Below are 19,841 nucleotides of genomic sequence, written 5' to 3'. Positions count from 1 at the left end.
AATAAGGTTACTTTTTTCCTAATTATACCCCCAATCTCTGTTTTTCTATCAGTATTAATACAGTAGAATGAGAATAACAAATGGTCCATGAAGTAAAGGCTTCAGTCTTCACAAAAAGATGAAGTAGCATAGAAGTTATTTTTGTACTGACTAGAGGCGAAACACTGGGATGATCTGTTAAAATTTGGAAAAGCTCAAATATGCTCTAATTGAGAAGGTGTAACAGGAAGCACACAGATTAAGTATTGGATAATTTCAAAGCTGCTTTGGGCCCAAGGGTGCCTGTTTTCTTACCCACCAACCTTTCTCAAATGGAAAGAAAAAATTAAAAAGAACAACCAAAAAGCAGGAATGGGGGAGGAAGACATTGTTGGACATTTTTCTTCTATGAACTGTGCTTAGTTTTAAAGTTGAGTAACAAAGAAGAAAAACATACCTCTTAAAGTAACCTGTGATCATGAATGTTCTAATACTTGGCAGTTGATTTTAAAGGAGGAGGGTAAGGAATTTCATTTTTCTCTGATAGTAATTAGTGATTGAATATGTGTCATGTGGCTTTCTTTTTGACATGTACTTTTTTCTGCTCTCCCTCAAGTGCTCTTAGGAAGAAGATCTGTACATTGGTTTTGTACCAAGCCTGATGGGGCCTCAGTTGTCAGAGATGGCACCAGGGAACTGTCAGTGCCACACACAGGAATAAAACTGTTTCTAGAGCAAATGATGATGAGTGAGCTGAATGTAGATGCGTACTTGAACCCCCACATGGGGGCTATGTTCTGGGAGACTGAAGAAGCTGTGCAAGAAGGCTCCAGTCAGAGGGAGAAATACAGCCCACAAATAGAAAGCCTTCATCCTGAGAGTGCCCGCCAGCACTTCAGGAGCTTTTGTTATCTTGAAGCACCTGGGCCACTAGAAGCTGTTAACCAACTTCAGAAATTATGCAATCAGTGGCTGAGGCCAGAGACCCACTCAAAAGAGCAGATCCTGGAACTGCTGGTGCTAGAACAGTTCCTGACCGTTCTTCCCAGGGACATCCAGAACTGGGTGCAGAAGCATCATCCACAGAATGTTAGACAGGCTGTGGTCCTGGTAGAACGCTTGCAGAGAGAACCTGGTGGAACAAAGAATGAGGTGAGAAGAAAGATTCCTTATATGTGCATTAAAATAGGATAAAGGTGGATATGTGTGGGTGGGCGTTATCAGGGAATGAGATGGATGAAGTCACACTTCTCTTGTGTGGAACTGAAATCACAGTCATGCAGCAGTAGTCAGTCAATAGGTTTCAGAGTTCCTGGCAGAGTCTTTTCTGGCCTTAGAGGGGAAAATGCACTTTTCCTTCTTTAGGGCCAGAATAAATTGGGGGATGGTGAGCCTAGTTTGGCATGGCCAAGGAGATAAGACTCAAGTGCTTAGAAATCAAAATAAAAGACAAGAAATAGTTGGGAAAGGGGAAACATTCCAAAAAGTGGATAGCACTTATAGAAACCAAAGGAGAGAAAGGGTAGCAAACAAAAATCAAAATCAAGTAACTCTGGGGAGATATCAAATTGAGGAAAGAAATGGAAAGCAAAAAAGGAAACAAAAATGGAAAGAAGAAAATGCCAATAGAGAAGTGGAGGGAATTGGGATGATGAGGGGCAGTGTCTTCTACTGGGAACACATACCTCTGTGCTGGGAAAAAAGAATCCTCTCTTAGTGGGACCACGTGTGTTTGACCTGCTTGAGAGTGGAGAGCCAAGGTATGTCTTTGGGAGATGACAGCACACTTCCTATACATAGCAATGTACCTGGAGGGATATAGGTAGGGCAGAGCGTATTTTTGGTATCTTACTGCAACCAAATCATGTGGAGGGAGGTTGGAGCCAATCTCTTCCCTCGTTTTCCCTTTCATCGGATCTCCTTTCACCATGAAATCCTTCCTTGTCTATAGGAAGATTGAAAGATCTGACTGACAAGATAAATACTTATTAATTCAACTCTTTATCTTTGGGAAAAAAAATTTGAAGATTGAAATCCACTAAGGCAGGGATCCAAGTCAAAAAAGCAAGCTAATGAAGGCAATGTGAGAACAGCCACCCCACCTAACCCCGCTAATGGCTTGAACTGTGTCTGGGTACACAGGGTAGGGACTCTTGGCATGAAGGAGGGGAAACTGGAAGTAGGTACAGCTTTTTTCATTTTATCTTAATTTTCTTAGATTCTGTGTATACTTCTTCATAAGAACATAGCAACACATTTTTCTTCATCCTTTGTATTACTTCCTTTAATATCACACACTCCCCAAATCTGTGCTCTCTCTATTCTAGTGCCTCCCTCCTCCTCTACCACCAAACTCAAAGTGAGTTCTGTGCTAATGAGGATGGGGATTATTTCTAGGTCACAGCCCATGAGCTGGGAAAGGAGACAGTGCTCTTGGGAGGAACAGCAGTGGCCCCAGGCTTCAGGTGGAAGCCAGCAGAGCCCCAAGCAATGGGTGTGTTCCAGAAAGAATGTTGCAATATATACCAGGTACTTCAAGAACTGCTGGGCTGGCATACTCACAAAGAAACCCAGCCTGTATATAAAAGAGGTGAGGTGCTTCATAATAATTATTTTCTTCTGGGAGCTGTGATAGTAATTGGTTTAGCTAGAATTTGTGAGAATTTTCCAGGTGCCCAGCTGTGCCTTGCCAGTTATGATGTTTCCCAGTGGGAGTGCAAAAGGTGGGTGAAGGTGGGAATTGGCCTGAGGTGCAGAAATTTTCAAACCACAGAACTCTTGTATTCACACCACAGTCTATATTAGAAATCTGAGAAGAAAGAAGATGATGAAACAGGGACAAGTAGGACCATTATACCCTTATAAGTTGCAGGAGAAATTGGGATCCAAAATGGGCTTAGAATGTGAAGAAAATGACACACCAAGAAAGAAATAAAAATCTCCAACGTTTCCTACTGTACACCAGGGGACCTTTGTACTTTGTATTCAAATGCCTCTAATTCTTGCTCAGTTAGGTGAACAATTTATTTTATAAGATTTAATCTAGGGCTGGGGTTGTGGCTTAGCAGTAGAGTACTTGCCTAGCATGTGTGAGGTGCTGGGTTCCATCCTCAGCACCACATAAAAATAAATAAAAAATAAAGGTATTGTGTCCAACAACAACTAAAAAAATATTTTAAAAGATTTAATCTACTTACTAGATTACCTTTTATTAATTTATCCCATGAAATCTGGAGAAATAGTGATCTGAGGAACTGGTTCTATGAAGGGTGGATATCTGATTGCTATTTCCCATGAGATGACAACTCTGGACATCACACACAATGCTTCTCACAGTGATCCATCTTTCTTGAAAGTGTCCCAACATTCTGTATTTTAGAATCAGCTCATGATGTTTGTAAACAGGAAAGAGAGAAATTTTCTCTGGCTCTTTTCCACCCACAGCTGTGCATACTCCACAGATTTTAGCCCTTTCTGAGCAGAAAAGCATCAAAGACTGGAAGATGGCATCAGAGCTCATCTGGCCTGAGTCCCAGGTGAGCTGCACTTTCCAGCTTTCTCAGGCAGACTCATCTCACTTTTTCCTGCTGCCTACAACCCATTAACCTAAGGTATTCCCAGCAGGTATTCTGCAGTGTGTTAGCCCCAAATGTTCTCCAGGTAACTGGGCTTGGCACATTGGGAATGGGAATTGGGTATCTCCCAGGCTGTTTACAGATCTGCTTGGCTCCTTCCTTTCTGCCATCTCACTCCCACTACCCCCTAAATCTTGTACTGCTAACTTCTTCAGCACCTGCCCTACCATGTAATTCAGAGATGGGTAGTAGGACAGCTTCTCCAGTGGCAAGTATTCAACCAAAACCTGTTCTCTTCTTTAGAGTTTGTTGACATTTGAAGATGTGGCTGTGTATTTTTCCGAGGAAGAATGGCAATTGTTGGACCCTTCTCAGAAGACCCTCTACAATGATGTCATGCAGGATAACTATGAGACTGTCATCTCTCTAGGTAAAGATTTTTTTCCCTTTGTACACAAGTTGAAAAATATGTCCTCAGTTTTTGGAAACTGCATCCCTATGAGAGAGCCCCTGTGTTCCAGCACCTTATTGTTTGAATTTGATGGTGTGGGAGAAAGGCACTTCTGTATTCTTTTTTTTTGTTCTTTAGTTGTAGATGGACACAGTAAGTTTACTTTATTTTTGTATGGTGCTGAGGATAGAACCCAGTGCCTCATGTGTGCCATTGAGCACTCTACCACTGAACCACAACCCCCAGCCCAAGGCACTTCCATATTCTAAGTAGAATTATCGATCTGTTGATAATGCCCTTACCCCATAAACCATATCATTCCCTTCTTAGTAATGGGCATCACTATTTATTCAACTGCTCAGGCCAGAAACCTCTCGGTCACACTTTTTTAAAAGTTTTTTTTTATAGTTATAGATGAATAGAATGCCTTTATTTTATTTGTTTGTTTTTTATGTGGTACTGACAATCGAACCCAGTGCCTCATGCATGCTAGGCAAGCACTCTGCACTGAGCCACAACCCCAGTCCCTCTTAGTCACTCTTTATTCCAGTCTTTCTGTTATATTCTACAGCCAATCAAGCAACAAGTCCTCTTTGCTCTGTCTTCAAATGTATCCTGAATCCAACCATGTCTCACACTCTTCCACTCTTACCACCCTAGTTGGAGCCACTTTCACCTCTAACCAAGTCTACCTTCAATAACACTAGATTCCTATTCCCCACATCATTTGCCTCTGTCTCCCTTAGGTTAAGTTCCTAGTTTCCTCATTGCATTTCTTCCCACATCCATAGTAGAATGTAAAGATGATATTAGATCCAAAATTCTGCCCACTTAAACATTTGAAATAAAAAGTTATAAAAAAAGAGTTATTCACTCTTCCTGAAAATAGTCAGGAATTATGGTGGCAGTTCATGACCTCAAGGTTTTATTCTCAGAATATTATTGTATTTTAAAGTGATCTATTTAAAGCAAGAAGAACCATAGATCGAAGTTCTCCAAGAGTACAAGGAAAGTCTTGGAGCATTTCCTACAGGTAAGTATATTCATCGGAAGAAGAGAAGTATTCTTTGGTAGGAACTTTATAGGGGTTTAATATCTTAAGATTCTGCTCTTATATTTTTCATTGAAATTTTTATTGTAGTCATTTTAGATTCACATGCAGGTTTAAAATATAATATAAAAGAGAATCTGTGTACACATTACTCAGTGTCTGCAATGATAACTTTTGCAAAAGTATATCACAATCAGACTATTGCTATTGATGTGACCTACTGATCTTAAGCAGATTTCCCAAATTTTACTCGAATTGTTGTATGTGTCTATTATTTCTGTACAGTTTTATCACGTGTAGATTTATGTATTCACCACTATAGTCACAACCATACTGGATAGTTCCCTTACCATAAAATTCCCTCCTATTGCCCTTGCATAATCACATATACTTCCATCCCTTTCCCCACTAATCCATTCCAACTGTTAATCTGCGAACATTCCTAACATTTTGGCATTTGAAAAATCTTATATGAATGGAATCATGAAATATGTGGTTTTGGGGGATTAGATTTTTTCATTTAGAATAATTTCCTAGAAATTCGTCTAAGTTATTAACATGTCTCAATGGCTCATTTCTCTTTAACCACTGAGTAGCATTCCACACAACTATCTTATATAGGTTTTTCTCCAGAGTGTTCATTTATCTGGGACACATGCTTCAAGGGTAGAATCACTGTTTCATATGGTAATTGCATGTTTAAATTTATAAGAAACTGCCAAACTGTTTTCCTCAGTGTCTGTACCATTTTACATTTCTACCAACAATATATGAGTAATCCAGTTTCTCTCTTGCCAGTGTTTAGTCTCAGTATTTTTTAAAATTTTAGTCATTCTGATATGTGTAATGGTATCTCACAGTGGTTTTGATTTGTGTTTCCCTAATGGCTGCTGATGTTTGTTTGATATCTTCTCATGTGCTTATTTGTCATCTCTTTATGTACTCTTCAGTGCAATGTCTTTTGGCCATATTTTAGATGGGTTGTTTATTAACTGTTGACTTTGGGGAGTTCTTTATGTAGTGTAGATTCTAATGTTTGTCAGATCAATGATTTGCAATTATTTTATCCCAATCTATATATTGTCTTTATCCTCTTCCCATGGGTTTCCACTCAGTAAGATTTTTAATTTTGATGAGGACCAATTTTTCCTATTATAGATTGTTTTTGGTATCAAGTCTAGAATTCTGACTAGCTTATCCCTAGATCCCCATGATTTCCTCCTAAAACTTTAATAATGTTATATTTTACATTTAACTCCATGATCTATTTTTGAGTTAGTTCTTCTTGGGTTTTTTTTTTTTTTTTTTTTTTTTTTGGTACTGGGGAATTGAACCCAGTGGTGCTTAACCACTGAGCCACATCACCAGCCCTTTTATATTTTATTTAGAGACAGGGTCTCTCTGAGTTACTTAGGGCCTCATTAAGTTGCTAAGGCTGGCTGTGAACTCTCGATCCTCCTGCCTCAGCCTCCCTAGATGTGTGCACCACCATGTCCGGCCTTGAGTTAGTTTTGTATGAAGTGTGAGCTTTAGGTTGAGGCTCATTTTTATTTTTCTTCTTGCCAATGGAGTTCTAATTACTTCAGCATCATTTGTCGAAAATGCTGTCCTTTCTCCATTGAATTGCCTGGCATGTTTATGTTCATTCTATTCCACTGAGCTCTGTATCTGTACTTCTGCAAATATTGCACTCTCTTGATTACTGTAGCTGTATTGTAAGCCTTAATATCTATCCAGCAGAGTGATTTGTCCTACTTATTTCTTCATCAAGATTCTCTTACCTATTGTAGGACCTTTGCCTTTACATGCAAATGTAAGTTGAACTGTAAGTTGAACTGTGTCTGAAGTAAATTGTGTTTTGCCAGAAATTACACTAAATGTAATATTAGTTTGAAAGGGATTGTCATGTTTATTGTGTTGATTCTCCCAATCCATGAACACAGTATATCTATATTTATTTCTTTGATTTCTTTCCTCACTTTTTTATAATTTTCAGTGTATAGATATTCTACATGTTAAGTGCATGCATAAGTTTTTCATTTTCATGGAACAATTCCTTTTATTTTCTTGCTTATTGCATTAGCTTCAACTTCTGGTACTATGTTGAATTAGAGTGGCAAGAGAAACATCTTTGACTTGTTTCCAATTTAGCATGAAAACATTCAGTCTTTCACCATTACCTAAGATATTAGCACTGTTTTTTTTGTTGTTGATATTCTTTATCAAGTTGATATAATTCCTAATTTTACCACTGTTTTCATCATGAATGGATGTGGTATTTTGTCAGATGCTATTTCTGTGTCAGTTGATAGGTACATATGATCTTTCTTCTTTAGGTTGTTGAAATGGTGGATTATGTGGATTGATTTTCATATGTTGAACCAGATTTGCATACCTGCAATAAATCCGGCTTTGTCATGGTATATAAATCTCATAACTTAACTGCAATCTCATTGACTTACTGCATTCAGTTAGTCAATATTTGCTGACAATTTTTGTGTTTAAGTTCATGGGAAATGCGACTCTATAGTTTCCTTTTTTTACTACTGTCTTTGAATGTTTATAGTATCAATGTGATACTCGTCTTATAAAATGAGTTGGGTAGTATTTCCTCCTCTTTTTTGGAAGAGTTCACATAAAATAGTTGTTAATTCTTTGAATGTTTGGTAGAATCCTCCAATGACACCATCTGTACTTGGAGATTTTTTGAGGGGACGACTTTTAAATTGTGAGCTCCATTTTTCTTTAATGGTCAGAGTACCATTCAGGATCTATTTCATATTGTTTGAATCCTGGTATTTGTAGTTTTTTTAGGAATTAGTCCATTTTAACCAACTTAAAATTCATGAATGTAAAATTCATAGAATTCCCTTACTTTCTTATTTACAGAGTATGTAGTAATGCACTATTTCATTCAAGATATTGGTGATTTGTGTCTTCTCTTTCTTTTTGTCAGTCTTTATAGAGGTTTACCAGCTATTTTTTTTTAAGAATGGGCTTGCTTTTAGTTTTATTTTTGTTTCTGTCCTTTATTATTTTCCCTTTCAGCCTGCTTTGAGTTTATTTTAGTTTTAGTTCTTTGAGGTAGGAACTTAGATTATCGATTTGAGATACATTTTTTTTTGTACTGGGGATTGAACCCAGGAGTACTTTACCACTGAGTTACAATCCCAACCTTTTTTATTTTGAGACAGGGTCTTACTAAGTTGCCCAGACTGGCCTCAAATTTGCAGTCTTCCTGCTTCATCCTTTCGAGTCACTGGGATCACAGGCATGTACCACTGTGCCTGGCCACCTTTCCTTTTTTCTATTATGAGCACTTATGGATACAACTTTCTTCTGATCATTTCTTTAACTAAAATTAATATATTTTGATATATTTTAATTTCATTTTTATTTAACTTTCAGTATTCAAAAATTTCCTTTGAGACTTTCTCTTTGGACCATGGATTGTTTAGAAGTGTATTTCATTTCCATATTTTTAAATTTTCCTATTGCTTTTCTAGTTTGATGACATTTTTGTCAGGTTTCCCTTTCGTATAGGTTGTGATTTTTTTTGTTCTTGGCCTGATGAGTGATTATTTATTGTATACAGATAATTTTGTGTATTAGGATAGAAGAATCTGGTTCCTATTTAAATATTTTATTTTAGCAGGCAGTCACTGGGTTTTACTTTAGCACACAGGTTCTTTCTTACTTTTATGAGGTATGTTTCCAATAACAGTTTAATTTTCTGAGCCTTTATGATGTTAATTGGTCTCATTGGTTTATGTGGTACTGTTGGGGCTCCCATGGATCCTAGCTATTGCTGACTTAGGGTGTGGAAGACATTTTCCTTGAGCAGGATATCTCCTAGTGGGGAAGGGGAGACTCAGACTCATGGGGATGAAGAGGCTTCCTAAGCTAGGTGGCTGGTGGCTTGGTCCCTTTTGCCAGTTCTGCCTCTTCACATAACTTCTGTTGAAGGGAGGGAGTCTCATGTGTATGAAATTTGAAAAGCTTCTGTTCCTTTCCCTTGATGGGGCTGGGTCTCTTTTGCCAATCCTGTCCATTCACCTTGGAATCTCTCACTGAGGTTGGGGAAAGTCTCTACCCCAGCATGGAAGGCAGGTATCTGTCTTGGCTACTTACTATGGATAAATCCCAGGCTAATCCTCTTGGCCAATTTTGTCTTGTTTCTCTGATATTGTAAGAAGGATTTCCATTCACGCAACTTTCTATTGATATTATAGGGATTGGAAAGCCCTGGATCTGAGTAACTTTCTTCTGCTGGGATATAAGACTCTCTACTATGCTATTCTTCTATCCCTGGACTCCAAACCAGTTTGCCTTCTTCTTAACATTTTTTTAAATTGGTGTATTATAATTTTACATGATAGTGGGATTCATTATGCCATATGTGTACATACACATAACACAATTTGATCAGTCTCATTCCTCATTGCCATCCCGTCCCACCTTTTCCTTCCCTGGATCCATTTGCTCTACTCTACTCATTATTATTTTAATTAGTGTGCGGTAATTATATTATTATGTTATCTATAAGTGAGGAATTCATTGTGGTATATTCATACATGGACACAGCATAATTTGGTAGATTTTACTCCCCAGTATTTCCCTATTCCCTTCTTAATACTTTTTAGAATTCTCTTTTGGTTGTTTCTTGCATTATTTAATGGGTTTGTTGTTTGCAGGGAGGATTGGGGAGAAATGGATCTGTATAATTTTGTTCAGACTGGACCAGAAATCACTTGTTTCTGTACATCTTAATAGCAATCATCATTGACTTTTCTTTCCAATATTGTAGTTTTTGCTCTGGGAACCAGATGGCTGATTCTTCTATTTATTCTAACAGGGTTAAAGCTCAAAAATGGCACTGGAAATGATCAGCTTAAATCTGTTTCTCCATCAGAAATACAAGCACCAGGATGCAAAGTATCAAAGAAGACCAGAGTGAAAGTTGTCCAGAAAACAATGGGCAAGGAAAATCATGATGATATATACAGGGTACAGAAACAGGGTCGAGCTTTACCAAGGAAGAAAAGAAAGAAACTTTCAACTTGCAAACAAGAGCTTCCAAAACATATGGATCTTCACAGGAAAGGATACACAGGAGAGAAACCTTTTAAATGTCAGGAATGTGGGAAAAGCTTCAGAGTTAGCTCTGATCTTATTAAGCACCAGAGAATTCACACTGAAGAGAAGCCCTATAAATGTCAACAATGTGATAGGAGGTTTAGATGGAGTTCAGATCTCAATAAGCACTTCATGGCACATCAAGGAATAAAACCATATAGATGTTCATGGTGTGGGAAAAGCTTCAGTCACAACACAAATCTACACACACACCAACGAATTCACACAGGAGAGAAGCCTTTTAAATGTCAAGAATGTGGAAAAAGATTTATTCAGAACTCTCACCTTATTAAACACCAGAGAACTCACACAGGTGAGCAGCCTTATACTTGTAGCATGTGCAGGAGAAACTTTAGCAGACGTTCCAGCCTTCTTAGACACCAAAAACTCCATAGGAGTAGGGAAGCATGTTCAGTGTCTCCAGTCTGAAAAAAAGTGACTATATGGAATAACAGAAATGATAAAGGAATTCAAAATTATGAGACATCCAATGATAGGAAACCGATTATCAACAGAAAGTTTGGGAGAGGTTTATGTTCTGCATCACAGAAAGGAATCTAAGCTATCTCTATTATTCAGCATTGTATCTTCAGTGCCTAGCACAAGACTGGTACCTAATGAGTACATTATAAATAAAAGTTTGAAAATATAGGTATCAGATACATCAATAGCTATTCATTTATCTAATTATTCAGAGCTTATTCACTCTCAATGACAAAGTCTTTAGGTATCAGGTGTTCAGCAAATGCATGCTGGTCACAAGTCCTACTGTCATTCTTCATTCTTTCTCAGGAGAAATGGAAAATAAGAGTATTCTAGGCCTCCTGAAGGTAACTCAGAGAGGAATTCTGAACTATGGACAGTTTATAGTTGTGATTCTGTCTCCATGAACAACCAAGCCTAGGGTTCAGGAGAACTTCAATAGTTTTTTTTATTTTAAGGAGAACTTTGTAACAGCAAGAGAGGATTCAGTGCTTGTCCTGGATAAAGTGCTTCTGTTCTAATTGTCTTTTTCCAGAGTTTCCACCACTGCAATGTCTTTTGTTATTGAATTCCAAGCAACAAGGAAAGGCCTGAAGGCCAAAACAGACCTAGGGTCCTTGCAAGCACTTGAACTCTACCTTTGCCTTTCAACATAGTCATATAGACTGAAGTGATGATAGAGGCAGTCTGGGCCCTCATCCAAATATCTGTCTATTTGTATAAAGAATAGAGCAGTGGTTAATTGATTTTTTGGTTTTGATTATGTACTCTGGAGGTTTTCAAGTCAGTGCCATATTGTTCTAGGGCCTAATTGAAGTTTCATTTTTATAGCTTACGCAGCCTTAACTCTATACACTTGAATGCTCTACAGGAAGGTCTGAGCATTATTTTACTGATAATGGCAAGGAGAGTCTGTAGCCTCTCTACCTTGGTGCACATCTGACACCAGGAGGGAACATCCAGAAATATCCAAGAAAAGTAAGGTGTGTGGCTTAGAGTTATGGTACCAGTCAGAGCCAGGCTAGATGCAAACTGTTTTCTGATGTAGTTTTTCCTTTTTCTCCACTGGTTTAAGTGATTATCTCATAACATAATATAATGTGAAGGCTGAGGATATAGATGAGTAGTACAGAGTTGCCTAGTATGCACAAGGCCCTGGATTTAATATCCAGTACTTCCCCCCACAAAATAACAAAAAAGAAAATGTGATATCAAAGGAAATGGAATACATGGATTTTTATCTGTGTCAGAGCCTGGATTGTGATGTTGGCCAAGGCTTCAGTTTATTTATTTAGTATTTCTCCCCTTCCCCAGTACTGGGGATTGGACACAGGGACAGTATACCACTGGGGTACATCCACAGTACTTTCTGTTTTCTTCTTGAGACATCATCCCACTAAGTTACTCACACTGGCCTCAAACTTGGCACTGTACCATTGAGCTACATCCCCAGCCCTCCACTCTCTGTGTGAATTCATGTCTGCATCCCGGATAGCTGTTATCACCATTCAAAGGACTGGGTCACACTAAGTTGCCCAGGCTGGCCTCCTGCCTTAGCATCCTGTTTTGTTTGCCACCATGCCCAACCTTTATTTAGAATTTCATGCAATTTTACTTTCTAATAAATTTCATGCAATTTTACTTTCTAATAAAAATGAAATGTTTCATATGAAATTTAAGCATTAAACAAAGCTCCTTTTATATCAAACTACCCAGAAATGTCCAACATTGACTTCTTTGAAATAGATGCTTTCACATTTTTTTTCCTCCAAGAGACCTTTCTGAGTCTTTTTCCAGTTTACAAAATAGGGATGAAAATTTATACCTCTCAGGGTTCCTGTGAGGATTAAATGAGACACACATGAAAGCATGCCTAATGAGTAACACAACAGATGTTCTGTAAACATTTGGAACATTCTTCATTCATCTCTCATTTAGTTATTTAGAAAATAAACTTGGTCTGCTTTTCCGGCTTTTAAGTGTGCTTAATAAGTGTTCCATTGTTTTCAGTTTTTTTTAGGTCTGTTAGTGATAGAAGGGTCATTTCTGGCACATGACATTCCCTTCTAGAGATTTTCTTCTGTAGTTAACATTAAACAATAAGCTAATGTCTCATTTCAGCTAGATACACTGCTCATGAGTAACAGAACCAAAATGTAATAGAAACTCTCAACTTGAGATGCCTGAAAATGGAGGGGAGGTGATGGTAAGGGGTGGAAATTTTGTGGACAGAATTTATGCCATTAGGTGCATCCTCAAACTAATTGTATTTGAAATGAGAAAGGAAAGAGGTGACCACTTCATAAAATGACCACTAAAAAGAATGAAAGAGCTAAACCAAGAGGAGGAAGTGATTTGAAAGGGAAGGATCCCATTATATTTCTAAAAGCTTGGAGACTGTGCCTTGTAGAACTAACTGAATTTATACCCTTTGAACTAAGAAGGGGAAATCCCACTTCCTGCAGAGAGCTCCACTCTCTGTGTGAACCCATGTCTGCATCCTGGATAGCTGTTACCACATCACCATTCAAAGGACATTCATTTATCAATGTAGCTTTTAGAAAAAGGATTGACTCAAAAATTCAAGGAAGCACTGAGTCAGTGGAGCCAGCAGGTAACAAGTCCCCAAAAGTGGGTCAGCAAGAGGGCTCTCTGTTTCCACTAAGCTGCTGGCCCCAGTTATAATACTTATTAGCTTCAAAGTTCATCTTACAGGTCCTATGTACACTGGCACCATTCCCAGGAGGGGGGTCACAAGCAAGTAACATGTGGGTCCTGTTTGAGAGATCAGTTATTCAAGGAAAGTGACAGAAAATGATTGCCTTTAGATGTGTCTGGGGAGAAACAGAGAAATGAGGTCATCATCATTTGAATACAAGGGCTGCAGGAAGAAGTACATTCTCATCCCAAATTTGTGAAACACAATTTAGAAGTCAGAGATCATGGTCAACTCATCAATATCCAGTGTTCCCTTTCAGCCCTTTGACGGTCTTCCAGGCCCCATTTCCCACTCATCCCTCACTCTTTCATGCAGCCTTCACCATCTCAGAAAAAGAAGGAAAGTCCCATATCTGTGGAGAAATGGACAATAAGGAATGAAATGGCAGGATGGGATACAGGGAGAGATGTCATTCTACCTCATACCTGCCTACTACCTCTCCAGCATATGGCTGAGACATGGGCCAGGGACAGGGCCCAGTGAGTGCTACTGTGTTCTGCTGTTTTTCCCAGGGGAATTGGCATAAGAAATGACAGTGGATAGGCATGGCTGGGGAGAGAAGAAGGAACAAGATGGAGTCATGATCTAGTTTTTCCTCAACAGATTTAAATGCATTCCTTGCTACCTCCTCTCTTTATTCCTTGAAAACCAAGAAATGGCAGGTAGGTGGGCATGATGATGACTTGGGGAGGAAGTTGCTTCTAATTTGAAGGCTCTCTATAAAAGTCCTATCCCTGGATCAGCAGTGGTTCATAGTCACTCCTCCTGAGCACTCTCCTTCTTTGCCTTCCTTTTCTTCCTCTGTGCCCCATGTTCCTTAAAACCATTGTGGGTTCAGACTAGGGACATAGCTGTGGAAGAAGGAACAATGGGATAACTCTCCCAAGATCAATGATCATGAGTATATGAGGGGAGAGGGAAGGAACCATGGTTTCTCAGATTTTAGCAGAGAAAGGAGAGAGTGAAGGAGGCAAGGCCAGCTTCTGGAAGTGAGTTGTGCTCCAGGGCTGGGATTTAGGGAGGTAGTGGAGATGGAGATCTAGGCAACACCAAGAAGGGTTTTCTTGTTTCTTCTCAGGCTCTAGGTATCTCTGTATGAGACTTGGAATGGCATGAAGGAACCGACTCTAACATGAGGGCTGCAGCAGACACTTCAGAGAAAGTTCATAGAGCATAAACTTTCATACTTGGGGGTTTGTCTCTTCAGGTTGTACCCAGGAATCTATTCATCTACAAGCTTTCCTTAGGGAGGCCCTCAGTTTCCATAAGGGAGTGATTCTGGTTTTCCTTCTTTACCTCATGCCCCATTCTAATGTAAATAACAGGAGTATAGGAGTATAAGGATCCTATTTTGGCGACATTCCCCATGTTAGAGGCTGCTGCAAGTGGTCTCTTGGTTGCCTCCTATAAATCCATTCTTAGGGTGGTGTGGGTTTTTGTTCTTAGAGGATGCCAAACCTGTCTTTCTCTCAGGATGTCTCCTCATCAGGGGCTCCATTTCCAAGCTCTTTAAGAAAGAGCTGCTCTTTTAACAGGGAGTGCCATGTCCTCTCAAAGTGCTTCTTGTCCCTGTGCCCTGTATGATTGAGAAATCATCCTCTTTCTACCCATTTTCAGGTGAGAAAGCATAGGGTAGCAAGCTAAATGCTGGATGAGCCTAATGACTTTAGGGTTAAATATTAACTTAATTTTCACCTTGTTCTCATCCATTTCACAAATATGCACATTTTTAAGCGCAGGTACAAAATCTCCACATGTTCCCTTAACTTTGAAGCTCTCTATGCCTCTTTCTAATCTCTCCTGTTTCTGTCTCTAGGACTGCCAACGTTCTTGGTGCCCTTCACATACTCTGGTAGATGGGTCTGCACTAGTTCTGCGGTTTCCCTAGGTAGGAAGCCCTGGAAATGTTCTTGACCCAGCACCTTTACCATCTGGCACATCAGTCACCAACCACAAAGTTGGCTTCATTGACTCTGGCAGCATCTGGGGGTGGAATTGAATCAAATACCTAGGATGCAACTCTTGTGCCTCCCCAACCATCAGATATGCCTGATGGCCCTTTGTCACTCAGTCTGCCCAGCACACTCTCTCTCTGAGAACTTCCCTGGCAGAATTCACACGGAAGCCTGAAAAGATATAGCAGGGAAACATAAGCTCCTCCTTCTCTTCAGGGAGATTTGCCTTGCTCTGAGCACTTCTATCTCTTGCCTCATTCTGGAGCCAGGCAGGAGCAGGATCCATCCAGCAACCTAGAGGTAGACTTCACCATGGACACTATGAAGGAGACTCAGCATGATTTCTTAGGCCTGCCCAAAGTTCTCATAGGAGTTGAGGACTGCCTCTAACAGTACAGGTGGGTCCTCATCTCTCAGATTTGCAGCTTCTCAACCCCGGTAGGTCAGCAGCAGCCTTGGCACTGGACGCCCAGAGAGGCCTCTAGAGATATCTGAAGAGCAATTTTTTGGGAGTCTTTCATCAGCTAGGTCTTCAGAACAAGGGTTACTTGTGCCTGGGAGTACACAAAGACTGAAGGAATTCAGCATGGGAGTTGTAAAGGAATCCATTTCCAAATCCTCACTTCCATATATTCAGAAGAAAATGTTAAAGGAGGTTCTCTTTTCCTACCTACTCATTACTACCCAACTTTCATCACTCTCCTCTGTCCTTAATGCTGCATTGCCTTAGAGTTTACCATCTGCCATGAGGCAAAGTAGATTTCAAATGAACACTAGGTATATAGTTTTCCTCTTGACCTGCAAGACTTTGAGCAAATAACAGTACTCCAATGAGCCCTGGTTTCTGCCTCCCTGAAGTAAGATAGTCAAAGTTGTCCCACTCACTTCATTTGGCTTTTAGGACCAAATTAGAGGCTGTAAAGTCATACTTAATAACTTTATAAATATTGGAGTTATTTACATCATTACTATTATTATACACAAGGAGTTTGCATTCTTATCTACTTTCACAATTTATTGAGTATAATGAAGAAAGTGTAGATGTTAGTGTAACCTATTTGGAGAGAATCCAATATATTAAACTCAGTAAGTTCTTTTATATAATTCAACAATGCCATAGAAGAGTTCAACCCATGGCCCTGTGGAAAATGGGAGTAACCTGCAGTTTTCCCCCTTATAAGGAAGGAGAAAGTGAATAGAGATGTGGAAAATAGCAACAGTGTTTGATTATTTTTCTTTTACTCATAGCTTGACTTCATGGATTTAGTTTAATGGAGAAAGGCTCTCTCTACTGAAAATCAACATTTTTTTTTTTTTTTTTGGTACCAGGAATTGAACCCAGGGATGCTTTACTATTGAGTCACATTACCAGCCCTTTTTTATTTTTGATTTTGAGACAGGGTCTCAATAAGTTGCTTAGGGCCTTGCTAAGTTGCAGAGGCTGGCTTTGAACTTGAGATTCTCCTGCCTCAGCCTCTTGAGCTGCTGGGATTACAGGCGTGTGCCACTGCACCTGGTGAAAATCAGCATTTGGGTAGGTATCCATCTGTGTTAGAAAGTTCTCAAAATCTCTCCATCCATAATTATTGCTGAGTACCTACCATGTGTATCAGGCACTAGAAATACAATATAAGCAGAACACACAAGGTCCTTGACTTTACAAAGTTTACTGTATATTGGAGAAGCAAAAGTATTAAAGAATTAGAAAAAATTCAATTGTATAATTCCAATATTGTAAAATTCTAGGAGTGCTCACATTTCCAACTTGGAAAGATGATGCTTCCTATTTTCAGGATTCAGTTGGACAATGCTATGCTGAGTAGGAATGGAGAGATACCCATCATCAGTCAGGGTTTTGGAGTTGGAGGAAGCAAACAGTGGGTGAATTAGTGTCTCCTCTAAAGAGAGGCCAATTTGGTAGGAATGATTGGCATTACTCTTCCTAATGTTGTTAAGTGATAGTTATATTTACATATTAAGCTATACTAAGCAAAGATGGTTCCAGACGGACAGAAGGAAGGCCTTACGTTTCCCTGCTATATCTTTTCAGGCTTCCCTTTGACATCTGCCAGGGTCAGTTCTTAGAGCAATGTGTTATGAGAAAAAAAAAAAAAAACTGAGATGAATCTGAAAGAAGGTTATTGAAGCTGAGGAAATGGAAAGAACTCAATAATCCAAAGCAAAGCTGGCTTCCATGAAGGTGCAACCTGGTTCTCCCTATGCATAGTCTGGCCCCTGCTTTGTGGCCTTGTAAGGCTGCGTGTTGCAGGTCAGAGGGGGGGGCAGCACTGAAGGCTGTGGTTTGTATGCACACTTACATGCACACTATTTCCTTTTGTGCAGATTTCATCAGGGAATGGCTGTGAAACTTACTGTTTGAGGCCTGTTACTTTATAGCTTCTAAAACAAACCCATCATTTAAAACCCATCACTTAAAACAACATAGAAAAAGAAATCTAAAAAATCCTACACTTGTGCAAGGTAGATGTTTAGAGGGAAAAGCTATCATCACCAGAATATGATTCTGTTGAGGCAGACTCACCAAAGGAGCCTGAGCTCTTAGTGACTTGGATCACTTTGCACCTGCGACCTGTGTTCAAGAAAGACCACAACAGAGGATTGCTGCAGTTAGACTATCTGAACCTGAGCCCCCAGAGTGCTTGGGGAGCATCACATTAGCTTCAGCCTGAGATCTTCACCTCACAGGTCTACACTTACAAACTGGCAACACAGACCAGAGTACCTGGATGTGACACATGTAGACTTTTTCAGATTTTTGGTATTTGCATCGTAAGTGTTTTTGCATAATTGGCAACAATCCTCTTTTTATCTCTTCATTAATTTTGTTACCTTTTAAAACAAAACGCTGTTTTAGTTCTTTGTTGAAACATAGTATACATGGTTTTTACACAAAATGGAATTTAACTTTACGAGTAGGGTCTGCTAGGTTACAACCAAAAGGGACTTTCATTTCTTTATTCAATCATTGATTGATATGATTTAATATTTATTTAATGTATTTTAAAGTATTTAATGTATATACTTATTATTTACTTTTTAAAAAAGAATGAGATTATATTCATCTTCTCATTTTAAAAATAGTATTTAGGCAGCCTGAGGTGACATTTTTCACTCAGATCTCTTTGTCACACCCCTAGAATGCCAACTTGTAGTCCACACTGGACCATCAACTATAAAGCATGAATGACTGGAATGTCTAGCAGCAGGATGTGTCCGGATAAATTGTGGGGAATCCATGATAGATTACACAGAAGCTGCTGGAGCCATGTGCTGGGTTTAGTTGTGCCAGGGGGCAAAGATAGACACATAGGTTATCACAAGACAGCAGCAAGCAACGTTGCAGGTCAGAGTACATATCATGACCCAATGTCTGTAAAAACTGGCAGTTTTGAAATATTAAAGTATTAGGGTGGGTACACAGTAACACGCTGGATACAGCATAACTGGGGGAGGGGCGTGGGATTTTTGCCTCGTGGGCTAGACATTTCATTTGTTTTCAATTTGCATTAAATGTTTTATATCACATAATGTGTGTCCAGCGCATATATGGGAGTGTAAGCTAATATGGGAAAACAGAAAATAAGTCGGGTTAAACATCAGGACATCAGGAGGGGCCTTTCATGGTTTTTTTACACAAGTATAAACAAAAAATATTTAAAATCTCATTAATCAAGTTTGATGTGTATCTGAGTTTCCATTTTCAACACTCCAAACTTGGGAAAACTATTCATCCTGGCTCTGGTGTGGTTTACTTTCCTCAGCTAAACACAAGCAGACTGTGTTCAGCTGTCCCTTTTGAAGTGCATTCACAGCAGTGCAAGGTGACACTTGTATGCTCAGATCACTGCCATCCTCCTGCTACAGTGTCTGGCCTGCCTCACTTGCCAGTGAGTTCTAAAAGGGATCAGCATAACCCTCTACCAACAGGGGCCCACCTCTGAATGAACTGTGTGGTGGGTGTAGTCAACGGACTACCCTGCATTTATTGAAAACTTCATCGGGTTCTGTGTGCTGATGTCCAAAGAAGCGCATGCATACATGAAGTGAGGAAAGTAAGTTCACAGTAGAGTGTGTCTACCAGGTCCCCATTTTCAAATGGGGGGAAAACATCTCTGGTAAAATATCTGGAAGGAGACATAAGACCTAGCCTGGCCACCTCTAGAGTCCAGAAGTAGAGAAGGAGAGTTTGTGCCACCCACTCCATGTCCTCCATACACGTTGGTAATTTTCAATGAGCACGTAAATCTCCATCACAATAAAGAGAATCCCTGGAAATATTCTCAGTGTAAAACAATATAGTAACACACAAAATGCAGCAGTCTCACTGTTCCAGGGACCTGTGGTGTTTGGTCCACAATTCACATAGGTAAAATTTGTTAGAATCTCATCTGGGAGAAGGTGGATTCTCTGGGATGCAGAGGATTCAGAAAATGATTTGTAAAAGCGGGTTGTGTCCCTTGAGAAACAAATA

At 39.4% G+C, this 19,841-nt stretch overlaps 1 protein-coding gene across 2 annotated transcripts; it reads left to right on the top strand.

Annotated features, from left to right (window-relative positions):
• Window positions 1-717: 717 nt before the first annotated feature.
• Window positions 718-10,881, top strand: Znf75d (zinc finger protein 75D). 2 transcript variants are annotated; one of them, XM_026382439.1, is made up of 5 exons: window positions 718-1,131; window positions 2,377-2,569; window positions 3,424-3,515; window positions 3,858-3,984; window positions 9,912-10,881. In XM_026382439.1, exons 1-5 carry the CDS (start codon window positions 718-720, stop codon window positions 10,619-10,621), a joined length of 1,536 nt encoding a protein of 511 aa, XP_026238224.1. In that variant the 3' UTR covers window positions 10,622-10,881. The 2 variants fall into 2 exon arrangements, with proteins under 2 accessions (XP_026238224.1, XP_026238225.1); XM_026382440.1 differs by lacking the exons at window positions 2,377-2,569; window positions 3,424-3,515.
• Window positions 10,882-19,841: the final 8,960 nt, after the last annotated feature.

This window comes from Urocitellus parryii, chromosome X (genome assembly GCF_045843805.1).
Source record: "Urocitellus parryii isolate mUroPar1 chromosome X, mUroPar1.hap1, whole genome shotgun sequence".
NCBI lineage: Eukaryota > Metazoa > Chordata > Mammalia > Rodentia > Sciuridae > Urocitellus > Urocitellus parryii.
This window is presented reverse-complemented; position numbering and strand designations above follow the sequence as displayed.